Genomic DNA, 23,345 nt, shown 5'->3' with positions numbered 1-23,345 from the left:
TGAACTTGGATCTGGTGTATTGTGTGCCAGTTGACTATTTTGTTAATCAAATTTCTCACTGAATTTCTTTGAGAAACCTGAAAGAAAAACATAGTAAGTTTATTTGGCCTTGTGGGAGTGGAGAGGAATTCAGTAAAATTTTGCAGACTTTCATTTGAAATATTTTCATGGCTCAACAGCTGAAAAAAAATTACCCTATGAAGAGTATTTTTTCTCTCCTCTTATTTAGTTTGCTCTGCAAGTTTCACGCTGACAATAATCATCTTTGCCCTTTTCTCACTTGTATTTGCCAGAAATTTTTTATCTTTGCATTTCCATCCTTTTCAGGGGGAGAAAGGGGAGAGTTTAACACTTCATCCTATTTGCTAGTTTTCCCTTGGATTCTTAGCTCCCATGTCTTGCTATGGGTAGGTATGTCTCCCTTTCTGCAGACTGAAAGCAGTTCAGATTTTTTTTTTTACTCCTTTTCACTTGTGCCAAACTTTTATCTGCAGCCTTCAGCAATGCAAGAGACATGGTTCAATGTCTCCATCTTACCTAATATCTCATTTTATTAGCTTATTTCAAAATAGTTTATTTCAAAATAGCAGCAAGTAATTTTCCACCCTGCCCTCTTTAAGAGACCAGTATTTTTCCAAAGGTACTCCCCTTGCTTCATTTTGTCCTTTGCTGGAGTCAGAGAGACAGGCAAAATAACAAGCTGACAAGGTGATGCATTTATGAGAACTCCCTCACCTTCCCACCCATAGACTATTGTTCCGTTAGGAACACATCTGCATTGTGTACAGTAGCTGTCATGTTTTACTTTCGTGCAAATGTTTTTTCATTGACAATAGATGTTAGTTTGTTTAAATGTGCTCTGTAAATATTGAGTATTTGCTCTCAGTCAGACCTTCCTGAAACAAAGAGTCATTAGAGTAAATGACTTGAGTTATGAGTGCAAATTTATTATGTTCTTGGGGGAGATGGTATTTCGTGTGTCAAACAAGTGCAATTCTTGCTATTATTGATGATTTGTACTGAAACGATATCTAAATCCTGCTGTGGTATTGATATTCATCATAGCTCTTTTAATATTTTTTATAACCCCTTTTTCTTATTCTTTAACTCTTCCAGCTGTCCATTTACAGGAATCTACACTGAAGGAGTTGGCGCAAGTGGCACCATCTCTAAAAGAGCAAAGTGTGAGCAGTACACAAATGGATGAAGTAACTCCTGCTGCTACTTTTGGGACTACTATTAAATCAGGATTAGGAGTAGCTGAGTCTGCAGAACAAGGTGAAGAGGAGAAATCCAAGCTAGGGAAAGAAAGTGAGCGTGAAGATGAATCCAACAGTCTATCTGACAAAGAGACAGGTGCTGGAGAACATCATCACTTGCATCTTTCCAGCTGTCATGAATGCCTGCAACTTGAAAACAGTACTATTGAATCGGTCAGATTTGCCTCTGCAGAAAACATTCCAGAACTTTCTGATGATTGCAATAGCAAACTGGAAGAGAAGAATGATGACTGTTTAGCAAGAGGAATAAAGAGAGTAAACCTTTCTGGAAAGCCCCCTAATGTATTGATTTATCTTGGCTCTGAAAATGCAAAAGTGAAATTTGAGCAGATAAAATCAATTCTTCAAGAATGCATTGATGCAGACAGCTACACCATCTACCAGCTGCATGAGAAGCAAGTTCTGAAAGCTCCATGGATTGATAATTCACTGCTGTTGATCATTGCCACAGAGGAGCCTATTTCTGAGGAGAACCACAAACAATTTATGAAGTTTTTATCTAAAGGTGGAAAGATTCTAGGGTTTTCTTCATCTTTTACATTCGGTGGCTTACAAATAAAGAGAAAAAACAAACTGAAGAAGATTGTTCATGAATTAGTGGTCTCTAAAATGGACAGCACTGAAATGAAATTAAATCTTTTGGTCAGTGGCGGTATTTTTGAGGAAGTAATGAAGGAAGATGCCAGCAAAGTGAAGACATTGAGTCGATTAAATAATGCTGATAAAGATACAGTTATTGTTCATCTGACATATGGAGACAGTGGAGGAGAAGCCATTCTTTCTCAGGTACTGTGTATGCAGAAGCATTAATTTGCTCATTGCTACATGAGGTTGTGGTATGCTAAAAAAGTTCACTTGTCTCAGTACAAGGACTCTGGATGCAGAATAGTTTTCACTTGATCCTCAGGAAGCTTAAAGAATGGTAGAGAATGTCACTGCTGTTTCAACTTCCTTGTTTTCACCATGTAGCCATGCACATGGTCATGCAAGGTCACAGTGGATGGCAGAGAGCAGATTTGCATAGTAAGCAAGCATCTTCAAGAGCAGAGCTATCCTTTTCTGCCTCCTAGGAGATGTGCAGTGATACAACTGTGCATTTTGCAGATTTTGGGAGGTGGGAACAGGAAAAGCCAAGTCGTTAGTGGACTAGGGGTGAAAGCTTATACTGGCAAGATGAAAAAAAAAAAAGAGACATCCGTACAAAAATATGAATTATGGTGAAATAGAGAGTCAGGAGAGGATGTAAAACAAACTTTGCAAGAAACTTGGAAGACATCTCCTCTTAAGGTTTAACGTTAAGGTAGCCAGTGCTTCTGAGAATCTGACTAGAGAATGAGGGAGTCACAGCCTCTATTACTTGTTGCATGCCGTGTCTAGAAAAACTGCTGTACAATTCTTGCTTGAGCAAGCAGCTACACAGTAAAGGTTAGTCTCTGACTGCATTGAAATGCCATTGTTGATTTAGGTCTGTTCGTTCTTTTTTTGCTAGTATTGCTACCGTTTTCTCAGTTATATTCTGTTTGTATCTTAGTGTTGTGAATGAAGCGAACCATTTTATGTTTTTTTAGCAGTGTTTTGATTAAGGCTAATTTCTAGATGGATGTTAGGTTCACGATGTTGGCCTTGCTGTTCTGTCATTTAAAAAAAACCTTTATTCAACTGGAATACATTTTTTCTATTTACTATCAAAATTAAAATTCTAAAACTTTGTCATGGTTTAACCCCAGCCGGCAACTAAGCCCCACACAGCCGCTTGCTCACTCCCCCCCGGTGGGGTGGGGGAGAGAATCGGAAGGGTAAAAGTGAGAAAACTCGTGGGTTGACATAAAGACAGTTTAACAGGTAAAGCAAAAGCTGCTCATGCAAGCAAAGCAAAACAAGGAATTCATTCACTGCTTCCCATGGGCAGGCAGGTGTTCAGCCATCTTCAGGAAAGCAGGGCTCCATCACGCGTAACCGTTACTTGGGAAGACAAAACACCATCACTCTGAACGTCCCCCCTTTCCTCCTTCTTCCCTAGCTTTATCTGCTGAGCATGACATCATATGGTATGGAATATCCCTTTGGTCAGTTGGGGTCAGCTGTCCCAGCTGTGTCCCCTCCCAGCTTCTTGTGCACCCCCAGCCTGCTCGCTGGTGGGGTGGGGTGAGGAGCAGAAAAGGCCTTGACTCTGTGCAAGCCCTGCTCAGCCGTAACTAAAATATCCCTGTGTTATCAACTCTGTTTTCAGCACAAATCCAAAACACAGCCCCATACTAGCTACTATGAAGAAAATTAACTCTACCCCAGCCAAAACCAGAACAAACTTTTTTGTTTTCTAAATTTTGACATATTTTCAGTCACTAATATATGCTCCAGTTTTTTTGGGGGGGAAGGGGGGAAGAGAATCTAATCTGCTGGAAACTTGCTTTTTTGTTTCCCGAGTCTACCTTCAGGCTTTAACTTCTAAATGTTTAACATTCTGCACCTATCAAATAGCTCAGAGCACCTGGGGGACAGAAGTAGGGGAGTCTAGAATGAGCCAAAATCCTCCTCATTCTACTAAGGATGATAATATCCCAGCAAATAGGTACCTCTCCAGTGGTACGGTATTATGATTTCTGTTAAAAAAAAAAACCCAACAACCAAACAAAACCCATGCCCCCTCAAAAAGTTAAACATCAGATAAGTTCAAGTGTTCATAATCTTTTTTGTTATTGTTACTCTCTGTCTTCCTGGATAGTGGGTGAGGAAGCTTACATGGCTGTGTTAAAGGTAAATGTTGGTCACTGATTATTTAAATATTCACAGATATCTGGCTAAAGTTTTGAGTGATGGAAAGGCTGATAAGAGGTACCATTAAGTTTAGAAAATAAGTCTATGCCCCGGAAGTATGCGTGTACCTGGGTGTATAACCTGTGCTATTAAATCTAAAGAGATTTTAGTCATTTCGTAGTAAAACTTTGAAAGTGAGCCTGAAGGCAACTTGCGCGTTTTGAGTTAGCCTCAGTAGGTGCAGAGGCAAACATTTTCTTTATAGCATGGCTGTTCACAATTGTGTCACTTCCCTTACTCTCTCTTTGCTTTCAAGCAGCACATTGAGAAAAGCAGAACAAGATTTATTTACCAGTATTTAAGTAGATGAGGAACATAATGGAGACATAGGTGCACAAACTTTATGAAAGATTCTAGGACCTATTTTTACCAATATTTTAGTTACAGGAGAACTTTCTCAGGACCCCAGAGCACTCAAATGTAACTGCTCACATATCAGGTAACATACACTCTTCTAGCAATTATGTAATTCAGAAATATTCATTGAGTTTCTTAGAAGTGTTTTTGTATTTTATCAGTTTATCAGATTAAATCTGCTAGCTTTTTGGAAACTCTGTTATATATAGTAGCATGTTTATAGCTTTATGTAGGAAGCTTTGCCACCCGTGTGCTGTATGCTTGTACTAGAAAATTGATTAGATACTGTTGCTATCTGTTTCTGCAAGTTCCATGGTAAAACCTGCTTTGCTCTACCATTTAAATTGACCCTTCTGCTGTAGTAAAACTTAATACTGCAGAGGTTTTCCCCAGAAAAAGGGCATTACAGTATAGCTTCAAAAATCAGATTAAAAGGATTAGTGTGTCATTTTATAATTTTAAATTACTTCCAGTCTGGATTTGAAAAGCCTTATTGTTTTCTCTTCAGGGGACTGACAGTGACATCAGCCATTAAATATTCTATCACAGACTTCTTGTTTTCCTTTTTTCTGTGCTCTTCTGTTCCTCCTGCTGCCATTTCAGCGTATTTCCCTGAATTTCAATAAAGTTGATCATATATGAAAGATGAAGAACATCATTAAAATGTGCAAAAATGGAGAAATGAACAAAGATAATAGCTTGTGGTTTTCATTAAATGAATATACATATAGTAGGGTACAAAGGCTTCTAAATATCTTGGAACAATTATTTAAAAATCAAACAAAACAAACAAAAACCCACAAAACCCATGAAACACAAAAAGCCTCCCCCCCCCAATCAAAAAACAAAAACAAAAAAGGAGGTCTAGAAGGGTTTTTTTTTTCCCTTCTGCATTTCATTTCTACTTTTAAGCATCTACTTCAGCCTTGAGAAGTGATCCTCTACAAGGTGGCGTTCTGGGGTTCTTAGTTCTCTTTCAGACAGCAGCATTTCTTTATCTGCACTGATTGCAACTTAATTCATGTGACACAGTGAGGACTTGCTCAGCCTGAGTTCTACATATCTTGTGCAACCTCTGATAAAGCTCTTTCAATTTTAATGTAATTCTGCTCTTGTACAAGCCAGAATATGACCAATATTGCTGTTGGTTCTATGTTGCCAGCAGACACAAAAAGCAGAAGGAGAAGTTTAAGTTAGTAAATACAAGTTTGAACAACTCCTCCAGGAGAAGACCGGTTTGTTAAGAAGGGATATTTCGTGCAGGTTTCAGAGAAGATTGTAGTGTGCTGGCAACTGTGATCCCTGAATGAGAAACTATAAATATATATGTATTCCCTAGTTTATTAGGATAATAAAACCCTGTTTGTGTAGATATAATGAAGACATGAGAAACTTTTAAATTGCACTAGTAACACGGGGTAGTTCAGCAACTACAGCCAGGACAAGCTGCTTTTGGAACTGTTTGGAACTAGAACTGCTTATCTCTCTCTGACATGCTAAAATGTGTAATACCAACAAAATAATTTTTTTTAATTCCCTTTGCACATATCCTGCCAGGCACACTTGGAACTGGATATCAATTCTATGGATGTCCAAACTGAAGAGGATTTTAATTTGCTTAAGATAAGCAATACCAAGAGATATGAAGTTCTCAAGGAGATCCTGATATCACTTGGCCTGAGTTGTGAATTAAGTGAAATTCCTATGTTAACACCTATTTACCTTCTCTCTTCTGATGAGGTAAGGCTTCTGCTTACATTCAATTGTTTGCGATTTACCCTACAAGGCAAATTCAGTGTTCACTTAAATACACCTTGTTTCTTATGTGTTTTTTTTGTTTGGAAAGGTTTACGTATGTATTACAGGGACGCAAAAATTTGAATTTCTACTCTGTCATGTTTTGTTACCTGCTATTAGTAGTTTTGAATTTAACCATGGGGAAATTGTGCAGGGTTAACTTTTCAGATATGTGCGCTATATTTCTGTTAAGAACTTTTATGCTTATTTGCATGCTTCTGCAATAGCAAAACACAAGGCTGTGGTAAGCTACAGAAAGAACTGATTTAAAAGACGGGATTTTTTTTTTCTTTTAAAACAAGGTAGAAACTTCTGTATAGGGTGGCAACAAAAGATCAAACCCAAATTATGGAGAATGGTGTGGCAGACCAAAACTGAAAGACCTGAGTGAGTAGGGAAGAGTGTGTGATTACACAATGAAGATCTTTATTCCTGAAGATGTTGTAATATTTCCTGGAAATAGAATAGCTTCTTGTAATTCAAATAGTCAGCTGACTATTCTGGACTTCTCAATTTGAGACATTGCTATGAAGAATTATGAAGAACATATAAAGCAGTAATTTTAACTCTTTTTTTAAACATGACTTCAAATACATGAGAACCGAATTATCTGAAGGCGTGAAGCAGTAGGTGATTAAAAAGCAATACAGACTACTCAGGCTCTTTGAGGTTGTTGTTCCCAACCCATACAGTGCTGTCACTACTTGCTCTTAGCATGCTTTTCGGATTCCTGCCCCTTTGCTGTACCACCCTTACATTAGCACAGAAATGAGATGCCTGTCTTTAGGGGAACTCAACTATAGAAGCTCCTCCTTGAATGCCTGTTTCCAGCAGTATCATATATGACATCCTTTTTTGGCTACAGGATCAATCAATGAACAAAGTGGCATATTACAGCTGAATGTTTTTAAATAACGTGGATGATATTTTAGATTTAGATTGTACTTTTCAAAATGCTGTTCATTAGTCCAGAAGGTGAGTAAGCATTGCACAACTTGTAGATTGGGAATATGTGATATGTGACTTCATTGTATGGCAGGCAAGTCAGACAAACTGACTAAAATACTATTAATAGGTGTATCTGTAAATTAAAATCTGCATTTGATCTGAAGATACTGCCAAAACTTTCTATCGGTGCATTAAGTAATGCCCTCGCATAGCAACCCGGATTGGATGTAACAATTGATCAAAATTAGGCAAAATGCAGACAGCTTTTTTTTATTCCCCTTGAATGATAGCCCTTTCATGCGTGCCAAGCTCTGCCAGAACCATCTCCACTTTACAGTGGTGAAAACAGTATTGGGAGTGCTTCTATCCAGCCTTCTGCTTGAAGTAGGGCTGTTGCCAACACTAGATCAGGTCAGCCGTGCTCTTTGTCTGGTTGAATCATGAAAACCGCCAAGGGTGCATGCTACAACCTCTCTGTGCAACCTGTTCCAGTGCTGCTGTACCATTCTAGTGAATTTTTTTCCTGATGTCCAGCCTGAACCTCTCAAGCTGCAATTTATGGCTGTTGATGCTTTATTATATTGTCTGGCACTACGAAGAAGCATTTGGCTCTGTCATTGTTTTAACTCTCTTAAGTAGTTACAGGTTGTTATTAAATTACTCCTTAGCTTCCTCTTTGCCAAATTGAATGAACCCAGCTTCCTCATCCTCTTCTTATAGATGTGTTGTGTACCCCTAGCCCCTTTGTGGTTGCTTTCCAAGGAATCCTAACTAGCAATTCCTTGCATAAGCTGAAGCGTGCTTTCCCAAGACCTAACTCTGCTGCTTCCCTTCTCAGCCTTCCTCCAGATCTTGGATTCTCGTGGTTGCTACAGCCAATGCTGCTGTCAGTGACCAAATAAGAAACGAGTTCTTCCCTGTCTGTGAGCAGTAAATTCGTAAGAATTGATTATCTATTTGTGTGGCAGATGTGGAAACAAAACTAAAACCCATTTAGCCTTTTTGACTAATGTTGAATGTGCTCCATACAGAAGACTTGTAGTTTATTGAACTCTTCCTTTTTTTCATGATTGTTTCTTTCCTATGCACTTGCAATTTTCAAACATGCCATGAATAAAAAAAGTTAGCTGATTTCTATCCAAACTTGCCATCTAGTGGCATATTACAGGTTGCAGGCCATCTATTAAGATATTTTTGCAATGTATACTGTATAGTTAAAGTTTATACCAAAATTAGTTTTTTAAATGTTGTTTTTCCACATTTTTTTTAAATGGTAGTTTTTCTGTGCTTGTATGTGTAGTCATTGTTTCAGTCTTTCTCTTTAGCCATGACATGCTTCCAGAATATTGTGTGAAAGAAAGTTGTAACTTTTGTGTAAAAACTACAGTTAATAATGAAAATAGCATATTAAAATAAGGAGTATGTAATAGTTCAGCTTTCTAACAAGTTATTTATTTTTCTCCATACATCATGTTCTACATAGGTCTTCTTGCTTTCCTAGAGAGCAAGGAGATACCAGAAATGTACCTGACAGGTGAATAATTTGAGGAAATACTTAAACTTGTTTAAGATCAGAGTGAGTCAGTAGTACGGGAAATGGAGAAAACTGTCTTGCAAGCTCCAGTACTCTTAAACTTCCTTCTTTTTTTATCACTGTTTGTTTGGAGAGCTTGTCCAGTACAGGTCACTGGGATGTATTGGATAGTATATTCCTTCCCTGAGAGATTATCTAAGTAATGCTCATTGATATCAAGTGATTTTTGGATGATTTTCTTATGCTTCCCTGTAATAAGAAATGTCATAATGAGTCGATGATCAAACAAAGCTCAATGTCCTGTTAGCAGTTCCAAAAATGGAAGAATGGCAAACGCTCTTCTCCTTGTTTCTAAGAGTTGGCAGTTCACTAATGATTCCTCACCCCCAAACTGGAGGTTGCACCTGTACCATCATGTTTCAAAAACCACTGGTAGACCTAATCTTGTCAGATTTTTATAATTAATTTTGGAAACTACAAGCTCCTTTTGCTTATATGGAAGAAATAATAATTGATTTTTCTCTGTATTTTCTATTCCATTAGAAAAAATGTAGGGATTTTTTTTGGTCTTTTTAAAATTCTTTAAATTTGAAGTGCTAGTTTGGTTAGTTTTTTCTTTCTGATCTGTAAGCTTCAATTTACAGTAGAGCTGTACTCTGTTCTGTGTGATTTCCTTGGTTTCTCTTCCCCACCCCCTTTCCTCCTTTATCACTTCAGAACTTTCATCAGACCTATTTTCTACTACATCGTGGACATCAAATAAAACTTTCTCAACTTTATTATATGAATAAATAGCTTCTCTTTTCTTCTGCCTACAATTCCTGAACAATCTGTGTCTCTTTGCATCGTTGTTGTGATGCTGTTAATAATCCCATCAAATCTATTATGCTGATTTGTATAAATTTGGTTATTAAGACTTTCAGATCTTCCTGTCTACTCTCTGGGTCTTGGACGGTGTCTTTTGCAATGTAATTTTTAGCTGCTTCTGAGGGGTGGATTGGAATTTTTTTTTTCCTCCTTAGGATTCACATTTTGAAGTTTTAGTTTCCAGTTTATATGGTTATCATGTATCTTAAAATCACAGTCTTACTACATGGATTTAAAAAAGCCAATAAAATATGAGCAGAACTGGCATTAGCTTTCTGAAAATCAGTGTAACTTTAGTATTTGGGGAGACAATTTCTTTTAATTCCTTAAAAAAAAAAAAAAAAAAAAGCTAATTCTGGGGAGGAGAGTTGAATTTTGACTTTAAGTGTCCAGGATTTCATATATGTTATCTATTACTTTTTTGTAAAGTTTATATGTACTAAAAACTGGGGGCTAATTTGATGTATGAAAAAATAAGCAAAGGTATAATTAACTTACACATAATTAAATATGAATGTAGTGTCCTTTTCTTTGAAAAAAGACTTGGAAAGGCAGATGTTAATATTTCATGAGGAGTTACGAACTTTGTAATGCACTTTTTGCCTTTGGCATACGAAAAGAAAATTTTGGAATGTAGGAGACTTGGGAAGAGATATTTAAACCTTGACAGTAGTTACATTTGAAAATTACACAATTAAATTTTATCACTCAAGAAAAATACGTTAAGAACAGAATGGTCAAACTTTTTTAAAAGTGATACATTGACTGCATATGGCTTAGCCAGACTAGATTTATGCTGCTGATACTGTTTGAAAACAGGCAGAGATTTCCAGCTGTGCTATATTCAAGTTGGAGATAGGATGAGTTGGAGGCTGCACTAAATAAGCACTGAATCCCATTTTAGCTGTTGAATATCTTTCTAAACAACGGAAATTAGATCGCATTGTTGGGGTAACAATATTTAGGTTACTTGTCAGTAGAAAGTTAAAATGTCAGATTGAGATGTCAAACTAGAAAATATGATTTATCAAATTTTTGTGTGTATTGCAGTTCTCTGTTACTGCTGTGATTGATTCCCATGTCTTGGGGATTTTCAATTTTACTCCTTTTTTTTTTTTTTTTTTTTTCCTTTTTTTCTTCTGTGTTTCTTTTGTTCATCTGGCTTTTTCTTAAAATGTCCACAGGCTCTACCAGTCTGAGATTGAAATTCTGGTAAAATTATGGCTTCGAATTCAAATAAAAGCTCTAGTATCTGAATAATGGATGATAATGTCCATCTGTTAAGAGCCCTACATCTCACCATGTAGAATTATGCTAGTCAGTCCTCAGCTAGTGCTTGCTGCTGTTGGTGTTGAATGATTGCTGTGACAGCGTGCACTTTTTATTCCTGATCTCCTTTCTGGTAAATAGAGTATAAGGTAGGGGGCCTGGAAAGTAACAGCACTTGAGGCAACTCTTTCATCACAAGGCTTTTTGCACTAAGGCTTGCAAGTATGGTTTGCTTCAGATACACACATATGGACATTTTTTAATTTGGTTAACTGGGAAAAATCCATATTATATTGATACAGTGCTACAACAACAATGAAGGCAGTGTTTGAACCAAGAGCAATATAGTATGAAAGGCAGGTTACTTGCTGGTGAAAAGTTTAGTTAAATCTGCACAATTTGTTAGTGTTAAATGTCATTTTAGAGACAAGTATTGATACTGAAACACAGCACCTTTTTCTTTTCTTCTTTCCTTGATCTGGTGTAAAGCAGTTAAGCAAATTGTAGACTTGTACGTTGCTGTAAAAAGAAAATTCTCTGTCACTGTGGTGCAGGGTGAACTCAAAGTGTTGAAACAAATGGTGATCACTGTAAGCCTGTTGTCTGGCACCCATATGTTCAGTGGCAGCTTCGAGCATAGAGATCTGATTTTTTCTGCAGCTTTGCCTTTAAATGCTCAAATATTTACTCTTTCACATTGCCATCTTAAAGGATAATTTTTCAGACATAAATGCTAGGATTATATTTTATTGCCATAAGTTTCAGCATAACATCTTCTAGGTTTCAAACCAAGAATTCAGTCCTTGAAGAATGAGAGATTTGTCAAAATAGTGATTATTTCCATTAGGAAGTATGTTACACCCACACATTTGCTGCTCTGAAGCCTCTTAAACTTGACTACTAACTCCTCAGGCTGTGTTAGACTGAGTCACTTTTTTCAATATCTTCCAAATGGATGGCAGCCAAATGATGAAATGTAATCAGCCTTCATTACTTCGGCTCAGCTAGTAATCATCTTTTAAACAGTACGTTCTTCCAGAATAATAAACAGTCAATACAAACATATTGGCTGAAGCTTGAAGTTGGGGGTTTTAACTCTTGTTTATTGGAGGTAGAAAGAATAATTAAAAAGTACAATTGAACGTACCCTTGAATTTCAAACTTTCCTTTAAAGGACAATTTGAGATACAGAATACTGTGCTCCCAAGGGTGATGCAGTGCAAAGACAACTGTGTATTTGAATAACTCTACAGCACACTACAGCACAATCAGAATTCAGTCGGACCAAATTTACATGTCTTGAGCTGCAGTTTTGATTCTGTGATGGCATTGGCTGTTTTTAAATTCCAAGTCCATTATGTCAGCAAAGAGAGTATGAAGTAACTTTATCCTGAATAAATCTTTCTTTGAGGATGGGAAACTTGAACTCTCAGCTAACACTATAATGAACCTAGATTTCAGGGTACATTTTAAGACAATTGTTTCTGAAATATTTCCATGCATATTAATGTGTATTGTAGAACTTGAGATTCAGCTGTGAAACTTCACAGTTTTTTAAAAATTTCCAGTGCTGAAATCAAGGATAGTTATACTGAAACTCCAAAGCCTTATTTTTATTGCTATCCAAGTTTTCGTGCTTAAAAGTGAACCAAAAAATGTGCAATCTACAAAATAGGAGACTTGCTTATTTTCTCCTATCATCCTCGAAGCGTAAGCATCGTCCCTTCCTTTTTAGCCAGTAGGACAGAAAGCAAGAGCCCTTTTGAAGTATTTATTCCAGAAAGGAAATTTGCTCTTTGCTCTAGCCCAGGAGTAACCTGAGAGCTACGAAAAATGTTGAATGAAAAGCACACCACGTGAGAGATCTGAAAGGATTCTGTTGATCACTGATAAATAGTTTATGTCTAACATTTTTTACGTTTATTAATGTATTATATGTATTATTTCAAACGAACAGTGCATTGTTGCCAGAAATCTTTGTCTGTACTTGAAAGCTTTGCCAGTTGGTCTCTTGGCTAGGAATGAAAATGTCTTTTATGGCAAAGTTGCTTCAGGGGAAAAAAAAAAGTATATATAGCAATGTAAATGCATCTGTACCAGTAAAAATGTGTATTTGCTGGAACAGCTTATTCTTTTTGGGAAATGGATTTAATGTATGCCATGTGTGGAACTCTTTTTGCTGTTAAAAGCTGTGTTTCTACTAGGCTGGTTAGGCAATGCAGTGCATTTGGCAAACCAGCGTTCTGACAGGTAGTATGCTTTTTCTCTTAAGTGGCTTTCTGAAGAATTTATCTGTAAAACTTAACCCAAGGACTGATAACAAAGTACTATCAATTAAAAATATTTGTAATGTAACTTCATGTGTTTAGGGTTTTTTCCCATATAAATTCAAAGTTATTTGTTGGCTTGCAAGGCTTTGAGTTGCATGTGTGTGCAGGGAGGGTGGGTTTGCTTTTGTTTGTTTTGTATTCTTCCCACTCCTCTCCTCAAATTAACTTTTGTTTCTTTATAACAAAACTTGCAAACCCAGAGGGGTCACACCAGTCATAAACCAAAACTATTTCAGTGTTGTCATTCATTGAAAAGCTCTGTGTATCAATGTCTGGATTTTAATAATAGTCCCTACTGTTTGCTGATGTTTAAGCGTGTCGTTCTTAAAGGAATGGCGCTCTAAGAGGGGATGATTATTTGACAGTCAGTAGCTCCTTTTTTTTTATTTTTTCTCCATCAGCACTCAAGATAATGAAGGTACATAGGGACCGTCTCCTGTTTCGACAGTTCAGAGCTCTGTTGATCAGAGGAAAGCAGAAAGCCATTCTTCAGAGAGCTAATGCCACTCTGACTGAGGTGTGAGCCCCTGCAGATTCCTGGTTTGTGCCCACTTCCAGAGGCGAGAAGTTTGCCAGCTAAATCCTCTGCAGGTTCAGCACAGAAAAAGGCCAGTCTCAGAAGTGCTTAGGCTGTGTAGGGCTTTTTGGGCACCAGCTCCATGATAGTGCTGGACATAAGAAGAGAGAACTCAATGGCATGGCAGAATAAATTGTAGAGATTTAAGATGATGTGTTTTACTTCACACTTGTGAATGCCTAAGAGAATGACTATGGTCAGTTACTGTGGTTTACCAACCACAGGGTAATTTCTTAATCTGTGGTAATTTAATAGAGTGACTGAGAGGAGGGATGCTCCTCTGTTTTCTGTGCGTACCCTCTCTAGCATACAGAGGGAGGATGAACTACAGGACTTGAAGGTAGGTGCAGCATGAGTGAGGATGGATAGAAAGGGGAAGAGAAAGAAATCTGCAGATGGGAACCAAGATACTGGTTCTTGTTTCTCAGTGGTATTTCCTCTTGTACCTCTGTGAACAGTTTTGTAAAGCTTGTCATACAGTCATGTAGTAGACGGAGGTGGAGTAAGTACTGTATATTTTAGCGAGTCTTTCTTCTTTCTCCTCAGTCTTCTATTATTCTGCATACCTTTATTAGTGTAGTTTCCTAGTAGATCTGCCAGTTCTTCAGTAAAATTTTTAAACTTTTGAGTTCCAACTATTTGGTAGAGGCAAAAGCTTAAAAGAAGCTTGAGTTTCTATAGCAAATTTTATAACATACAGTCCAGGGCAGGATGGATATATAACTTTGAAAGTTATATAATATAACTTTCAAAGCTAGTTATATGCCAAGGCAGCCTGTCAGTCGTGCCTAGCAATGAAGAGATGCTAGTGGGACTGCCAGTCTGCCTAAACACAGCTGTGACAGAAACACCCACCCTATTCTGCTACCCTCCCAGCTGGCAGGACAAACAGTAGTAAAGAGGCAGGAATTTGTGATGGACTAAGCGTGTTGCTCTGAAGAGAGGAAAGAGGTGTGATGGGGGGTTGAGGTATGGGAGCTTGGAGATACAGGGTAGATGTGATGGAGTGATACCAGCTCTATGTATAACTGCATAGGTGATCTTAGGGGAGCTGCAATGACATGAACAGTAACAGATAACTATAGATTTGCTGCCTGACACCTATGTTCTTCCCCATAGCTGAAAGAGGTGGTGAGAGCATGACAAGGGAAGCAGCACACTGTTCTCACAGGCAGAACATCAATGTGATATTGAACTGGCTCCTTCCTCTCACAACACCTCCCCACTCTCAAATAAGGGAGGAGCGCAGGGAAGGGCAATGCTTTCTGAATTTTCAGGTCTCTGCTGTTGACTAGAGCCTTGTTGGTCTCACTGCCTAGAAACAGGAGCAGTCCTCCCTCTCCAGAGGCTGAAAAGAATGTCTTTTCTTGGCTCTCTTCACATGCAAAGAGTTTGCTTGGATCAGTGAAGGTCATTAAATTGACATCTTGCCTTGAAAAATGGTTTTGTTCTTAAAAAAACCTTTTGCTTATGCTGCTGAGAAGCATTTAGCTGGCCCTGTTGAGAAAGGAGAATGAGAGAAGGTGTGGGAGATATCGGAAATAGTAATAGTGACTGTAGAAGGCATGGAGAAAAAGACAATGAGGGCTAGTGCAGTTAAACTGTGAGACACGGTCACAGGAAACTAGGCTTTCCTGGCTCTCTGCTCAGAGGCTGCTTTTTTTACCCAATCTTATAGTGCAAAATGACGATGAAACTATAAAAGGTTTTTTACTTACTTTTGAGACAAAATTAAATTGTTCAATAAAGATTGTTTTTCCTGGGCGCTACCTCAGTAGTCCAGGCTCAAGATCTGACTGACAATTGAGCTTTGTTCATGCTGACCTCTGTAAGTTTTAGAAGGCTAAATTATCTCTTAATTTGTTCACTCATAAAAGTTTCTTCAGACTTCTCCCTGGAGCTGTTTATTGAAGAAAGGCTGGCATGCTGCAGGTATTTCAGTGCATTCACCAGCACTATGAGACTCCAGTATTGATCAGTGTCCCTGCCCAGCTGAGCTAGAACAGTGTTGGTATTACATTAAAATCACCATGAATCTCTATTGGTCTCAAAAGCTGGATGCAGTTGTGGCTTTTTATGCAAGTCCTTTAGTGAGGGAAGGTGTCATACCACTAGGGGTCACTTATGAGCTGGATTTAGCGAACAGTAAAGCAAAAAATAAGGGATGGAAAACATTTTATGCATAGTGTATTTTATGCAGATTTGCATTAAAATATCTTAGCATGTTTGCAGCGTCTGCCCTGTATAATATTTCCTCAATTTTAAAGTGGCATTTTAAATTCCACAGGAATCGATGGTATGTAGTGTCAAAATACAGTAAAATATCTTCAGTTAAGAAATCTTGATGGGAGATGAAGGAGACTCCAAATGTGGAGCCAAGTAATTCCAGGTGGTTGCTAAAGCTACCTTTTGCTTTTCTGTTGTTTATCTTCAGGGAATATTTACCATATTTGGGGGGGACAGAGAAAGAGAAATCTGGCAAACAGCCCCTTTATTTTACACTTCTCTAGTTAAAAACATGTTTTCCTTCTTGCATGATAGCAGCAAGCATGCTGTTTATGTTAAACAACCATGAATCACATTTGTAGGCACATAATAATGAATAACATACTGATGTTGCATTATGGTTTGTAAACAACTTTTTGACTATGTATTGATTAAATAAATGTTTTTGACGATCATTTGGAAAATGCAAGAAGCTTTAAGGAATGAAAGAAAATATCTTGTTTATAGAAATCTCCATAAAAAGGGTCTTTATGTTGCTGTGAGAACTAAAAGTTAATGCCTTTTGTACTGAGTAGCGTTTAATCTTATTGTAGAGCTAGCTCTGATATGAAATTATGATGTGCTGGCATCTGACCAAAGTGCAACTCATTGAAGTGTGTTCTATCATGTTTCAAGGCTTGCTTCAAGTCAGTGTGCATGATACTTCACAACCACTTTCTTCAGTAGGCATGTTCTTTCTGTACCTTAGAGAATGGAAGATTTTATTATCCTTTCAGAATTGCTTATGTAATACATATTTAAAACATTTGTGAGCTTGATGTTCATGTCTTCTGCTAACTTCTCACTCCTGAAATGATAGAGAATAGCATTAGGGTTGAGTTCCCTTTCTTGAGTATAGGTCACTCAGCAAAGAGTGTTGCTATCCAGTGTGTGAGGCTGAGTTTTCTTAGTTTCAGTTTATCTTGGAGTTTGTAGTAGGAATCTAAATAAAAAAAGTAAAATCCACAGTGGCAGACTAATCCAAATTCGTGTTGGCTCTGTGTCTTAACACAGGCACACATTCTATCTTAATGTGAAGGCTGTAATTAAAGTGACTGGTCGTGGATTTTGTTTCAGCACTCAAAAGTTGTAACCGATAAACCTTTTGGAGTCAGGGTTCAGGGTACTGCCTCTGAGCAGATGGGTGATTTTAGATAGCAAGAATCCATTACTTGTGACAAACGCTCTGGAGATCCGTGGCAATTTGGCATCGGTTCATTTACTATGACCTCACTGGTAAAGATCTGACAAAAGTGGAGTATTTCCAAACATAAAAAACTTGAGATTCTCTGACTGTCAGTGGGGCCTGTGGCTAATTTATGTAAGTGAGACTGGGAAAATGAGAACAGGCTTGGCATCAGCTGGAGTCCTGTGAGATGCTATCATGTTACCATTGCTCAGAAATGACGATACGTTTCCACAATGAGAAATCATTATAGTGGTTATCTAACAATTTAATTAGTGCTTCTTTTGCATCTTTACTCTTAAACAAATTATAGCCAGATGAGATAAGATTATGTATTTTAATTAAAGGGAAAAGTTGAGTAAAAATACATAACCAAGAGGAAATAGAAGTGTCTCCTTATATTGCTCTTCAAAAAAGATAAAACTGCAAACTTTAGCTGTTTTTGAAACAGTGCATTTACCACATTGAGGTCTTCTGAATATATTTCTTTGACTCTTAACAATTCTTTGACAATTCAGTTACATGATAATATTGTCAGAAAAAAATTGTCCACAACGCAGAGGTTATTATCTAAGTTTATCAAGCTGAATTTATTCTGGAAAATTAAGATGGGAGTTTAATTAGCGTTATCATTGGTTTGAAAGACATTCCAGTATTCTCAGAGTTTGTCGTCGAAGAAGGCGAAGACTGCAAGTAAAATTATCAAGTGTGACTTGTGTCAGCAGTCGATAGGGAAAGGACTGACTTAGAGATTCTGTTGTATTTATCATTTGACAGTTCATTTTAAGAAATGATTTGAGGTTTCTGACATGTTGAGGAAATCCTGAAATTCCAGGTGCAGTGGGAATGGAATTTGGCATGTGACTCTCTGGCTGATATTATGCAGTTCTTATAGTGAAAAGCTGATTAAAGAACAGCTGTTAGCTTAAATCAGAAAGTTTGCTGTAGTTTCTACTATAACTTTTATGCGAAAGCTTTTTTTATTTGGGTTTTAGTCGGTCTTCACAACAAGTGGAATGTGTTCCAGTTTAGTAAATCACTGTACTCAGTTACTTGGCAGTTGGAGTGGTGACATTAATTACAAAGGATTTACATGAATATTGAAGCAAGGTTTTCTCAGAAGAAAAAAAAATCAGAATAAATCTTGTTCTGTTTGTTTTCATGGTACATGTATTTTTCTTCTGCCAGTAAAAGTATCCTCTGTAAAAGTGCTGTGTAGCTAAGACCATCAGGGCAACATGTATTCTTGCAGTTAGATTATACAGAGCTGTGCTTCACAGGATTACATGATTTAATTTTAAGAATTTCAGCTGGTCACTGTTTTATCTGTGTCAGCATTTCCTTGTGCAAACACTAGAGGATCTACAATGGTAATGAAGTTCTGTTCTTAAGTACGACGCTATGCCTGTATATAATTATATAGAGAGACTTGTGTAAGTCTGTGTGTATGTATATATGTGTGTTAATATTTTTAAAAAGTCTGTATATAATCATATTTTATTAGCCATATTGGCAACCTCAAGTTTCAGAAATTAAGTCAAGTCTTCTTTCTTTACCCCTTCCTTAATAAATGCACGATATAGTAGAATTTATGAAAGTGACACAGGCCCAGAGAAGACAACTGGCCCTGGAGAAGAACTCCAGCCTTGAGAAAAGCTGAGATCGAGTTATTCATCTAGTGTGTAAATTGGAGCATGCTCCTTGACTGATGAGGGTAAGAACTTTTTTGGGAGAGAAAAACCTCAGGAGGAAGAGCTAGTGGATCTAGTTTGATACCAGATGAAAGAGAAGACAGACACTGTGTGGGAGGAGGAGAGAGGGGAATGGGGTAACAGCTGAAGAGGCAGAGGTAAGGAGCAAGACTTGACCATTAGAAAACAACTTGTATTACTGCATTTTCTAGCATTCCCTACAGCTGCTAGTTGTTACAATGCATATCTAAAAATTTTAGCTATAAAATCTGTGCTACTTTGGACTGATCATTTCACTAGGATGTAAGATACGGGACAACATTTGATTTTTACAGCTTGCTTTATTGAGAATCACTTTCCTTATGTGGTGTTGTTTCTTTATGTGTGTTGTTTCTCAAGTGTGTACTAGATTGTACTGTTGAACTTATTTAAGAAATATTTTAAGTACTAGTTCAGAAAACATTTCAAAATATCCTTCTTAATTTGTAAAAACTGAATAAATGTATAATTAAAATAATTGTTAAAGCCAAGCCTTAGAAGGATCGGTATTGAGGAGACTAGTACAGTCTGTCCCTACATGTTTTAACATGGGTAAGAATCCCTACTGCAGTTTAAAAGTAGTAGTGGCTGTAATAAATTTACAATTTTTGTACATGGTGACAACTAAGATTTGAAGACAGAACAATAGATCATTTAATAACTTAAGTCTTTAGAAGTGGGTATACAGACTGCGAATCTTAAAACATTCTTCGGACAAACAACCCGCATCTATATTTTTGCTCAGTTTCTTGCCCTTCTAGATAGACCTACTATAAAGTGAATACCATGTTTTAACAACTTCAGAGAGAGAATCTAAATAAAGATAACATGATTTTTATTTGCTAAGATCCAAATTTGAAGGGAGATTATGGATATAATGTGTATTGCTGAATAGTATCAATGTTCCCTTTTTTTTTTGTCATATCTTTTTTTTTATGTTACACTTGCAACAAAGTAATTGGTCATCATTTCTTTGTAACTTACCTTTCAACTGATGAAGTAGGTCATTAACTTCAGTAGAAAAAGTTACATTGATGTCATTATAAAAATTATTTGAAAGGAAGAGCAATATTCAGTTGGAGAAAGTGTACCACTGTCTTCTCCACTTTAAAGAACTGTGCCTGGATGCTCTCAACCTGTTGTATAAAGGCAACTTTTAGGAACTGGAAAACATTGTAAGATCCTCTGAATTTTGAGATGGAGAGAACTATTTTGTAGGAGCATGTCTCAGCATTTCCATGTAGTCAAAATCAATGAAAATTAATTGTAGGAGGTATTTCTGAAATTCTTTTGCAAGATAAGGAAAAATAATTGGGTTTTGATGCATAATCATCAAGATTTAAAAAAAAAAAATTACATATGGCATGTTTTGACTTTAGAACTCATTACGTGAAATAAGCAATTATCCATGCATTTTTCTGGCCTGGAAGATATACTTTCTTTCTTTCCAAAATGGAATTTTTGGGATTACAAGTAGTTCATGTACCACAGCTACCTGACAGGAATAGCAGCTTGCAGAGGTAAAAGTTATCATCTAATCAGTTTTCCCTTTTTTGACTGCGTTTTACATGTTGGTATATTAGTACAATATATTAGCTGAAGGAAAAGAAAACACAGTAGCTGAAAGCAAATGCTTATTCTTATTTTTTGCTTCCTATAGAGAGAGGGGCACTTTCCCGAAGTTACCATGAGTACTATGAGCTGCAAATTACCATAGATATTTGAGCTCCTTGTTTGAATTCCTAAGGTTTTGTTAGAAATACCTGAAAACATTTGAAGTTGTACTTTTGTCTTTAGAACACTTCTGTCATTATTTTAAATGAGAATAGTTGATATCAGGAATGTTTTGAACTGAATTCAAAAGATTACTTGTCTTTCGTGGGAGAATTCTTCATTGGAGCTGTGAGGTGTACGCTCTTTGGCTCACAAATCCTTATGATGTAGATTGCTAGAAGAGGAGATAGTTACCTTATGCTTGCTGTGTTCTTCTCTCGTGCATCTGCTGCTGGCCACTGTTGGAGAAAAGGTAGAGATTTAAAGGGGCATATTATATTGGTATGGCTGCTGCTTTGTCCTTGTATTTGTATCGTTTGAGCAGCAGTGGCTTTTGACAAGAGCTGCCCCTTTCTGCTAAGTGTTAGTTATTTTGCCATCTGAAAGAGAAGTTCATCAGCTCTTACAGCTATGGGAAGCTTTTCCTTCTACCTGTTTTAGCCATAGGCAACATCTGGGAAGCAACAATGTTTAATTTGGTATTTCAGTCAAATGGTATGTATGAATAGCTAGCAATGATAAGGATATACTTTTGTTATCTCTGCAGCACCCATTTCCTTTCAGAGGTGGGAGTGGACTTCAGTATCCTCTAAATATTTTCAAGCTTTTTTCTGTTCCACGCCATCCATTCTGTCTAATGATGGTCTCCAATTAGCAGTCCAGGAATAGCAAATTAGACATTTTTGAACTGCAATAAACCTTACTACAATTATTGCTATCCTTATTGCTCTATACAAAACAATTCCTCCATCTGTTCAAGGATGTCTCTTCCTCTTAAAAGCATATGGTAATTTGCTGGTAGAATGTTACTTTTGCAGCCACTGTCATGTTCCTGATTTTATGTAATAACACTAGCTTGGCAAACTGAAAGTACATATCAAACTTTAAACTCAAAATTAAATAATAATTGCTTTGGTCTCAGTCTCCTGTTTCCCTGGCTATTACGTTCAAGAAACAGAGACCCAAACTGTCCCTATTTAACCAAGGATAAATTAATCACTAAGTGTCACAGATTGAGTTTACAGACTTTGTCTGTAGCTTGAGTTCATTAGTTTGTGTGGAACTATTCTGGAAATGCATTTTAAACTCTTTTTTTGCATTTTAGTACTGATTGAAGTAATCCCTGAAACTTTTTCCCTCAAGACAATTTGTTTTTAGAAGTTAACCCACTGGTTTGGGGTTATTAATTAAGGGCCTTCAACAAAGGTGGTTCATATTTAACCAGTTAAAATTTCATCTTTGGAGTGGATATGTGCAGAGCTGGTTTTCAGTCTTTCAAAGCTTTTGCTTCATTCTGGCCAGGTTCTTGACTTTAGAAGTGTAGTCTGGGTAGGATGTTGTAGTCTTAGTTCTCATTTCTGCAAGACTCTTTTGCCCAGACCTTGGCTATTTTTCCTTTTAGTATTACAACACGGTTCGAAAGTTTCAATTCTACCGCTTTCTATGGTCAGTCAGAAGCTAGGAAATGCACAATACAGCCATATGCCTTGGGAGCTGGAATCCCCTTTCACTGACTGGCTGCTGAGCTGGAATGAAAAATCACATTAAGCTCTACTGTTACTCTGCTTAAAAGCTTTTAAGAAGTCTGAACCTTGTCAGAAGTTTGAGGCTTGCACTGCCGTCGCTAACCTTTGCAATAGACTATATTAGTTCCCATACGCAGCAAGTATTTACTGTTTACATCGTTTTCAACAAGTATTTCCATAAGGTTGTATTTTGTATCTCCAGACCACTGCCCCCCAAGACATTTCCTTACCTGGGTTAATACTAAATTTTAATGGGAAAAGTCTAAAAAATGAAGCCATGTTCTTTTTCAGGTGTGCTATTCAGTTGAGTCTTAAAACAAATGCAAGAGCATGTTTCCACGCATGGTAGTTAGATTTTTATTAAATGAGGTCTCTTTGGGATACATTCTACATGAAGTGTTACCATTTGCATTAATGAATATTGCAAAAGTTTTTTGACAGATTGGGTCTTCCCTCAAGTCTTTTAACAGTAATAGAGCAAAATATCCCTAAGCACAGAAACAGGTGGTTATCCTCAGAGACAAGTCAAGGGAATCCAAAGTCCGTCAGAATAAAGAATGTGCCGTTGTCAAAAATGCTCCTGACTGCCTGTATTTGCTTCTGTTGAGCACTTCTCATACATTGCCTTGGTCTTGACTCTGTTCTTGTTTGCTTCTTTGAGTGTCTTGTTTCCCAAAGTCACTCCTAAAACCCTGAATTTCAGTCACGAGCTTTGACTTCTGCTGCATTGTCTGCAATACTGTGAGTTCTATATGACAAACGTGGTCTTTGGGAGTAGAAGCTAGTGGTGTATATGACTTGACTAAAGTCACCTCAGCCCTGGACTAGCTAAAGGGTTTGTCTAGATAAATATTCGGCCTTATCCCTATGAGGGTTAAGTATGTTGTATGTCCACCTTTAAAGGACAAATTAAATTTGGGGTTTTTTTCCTCATTTATCCCTGACAATTGCAGAAATGCTTTCAGGTGGCTGCTCTCTAAGGAGGTTGGCTCTGAAGTTAGTTCTTGAAGCTGCCTGTGTATCAGGACCCTTACAGCTACAGGAAGGTGTAGTGTATGATTTGCTTACTATCTTCTTGTTTTTCCTCTGAGG

General features: G+C 37.3%; 1 protein-coding gene across 2 annotated transcripts in view; it reads left to right on the top strand.

Moving 5' to 3' along the window:
- Positions 1–23,345, top strand: part of HLCS (holocarboxylase synthetase) — a 124,161-nt gene that overhangs the window by 11,482 nt on the left and 89,334 nt on the right. For both annotated transcript variants that reach the window (XM_075172412.1, XM_075172418.1), the window contains exons 4-5: positions 1,117–2,066; positions 6,009–6,191. In XM_075172412.1, coding sequence (XP_075028513.1) covers positions 1,117–2,066; positions 6,009–6,191 — 1,133 coding nt within the window. The remainder of the gene's footprint in view (positions 1–1,116; positions 2,067–6,008; positions 6,192–23,345) is intronic.

The sequence above is a fragment of the Calonectris borealis genome, chromosome 1 (genome assembly GCF_964195595.1).
Source record: "Calonectris borealis chromosome 1, bCalBor7.hap1.2, whole genome shotgun sequence".
NCBI lineage: Eukaryota > Metazoa > Chordata > Aves > Procellariiformes > Procellariidae > Calonectris > Calonectris borealis.
Note: the sequence above shows the minus strand (reverse complement) of the source record. Positions and strands in the feature narration are given on the sequence as shown.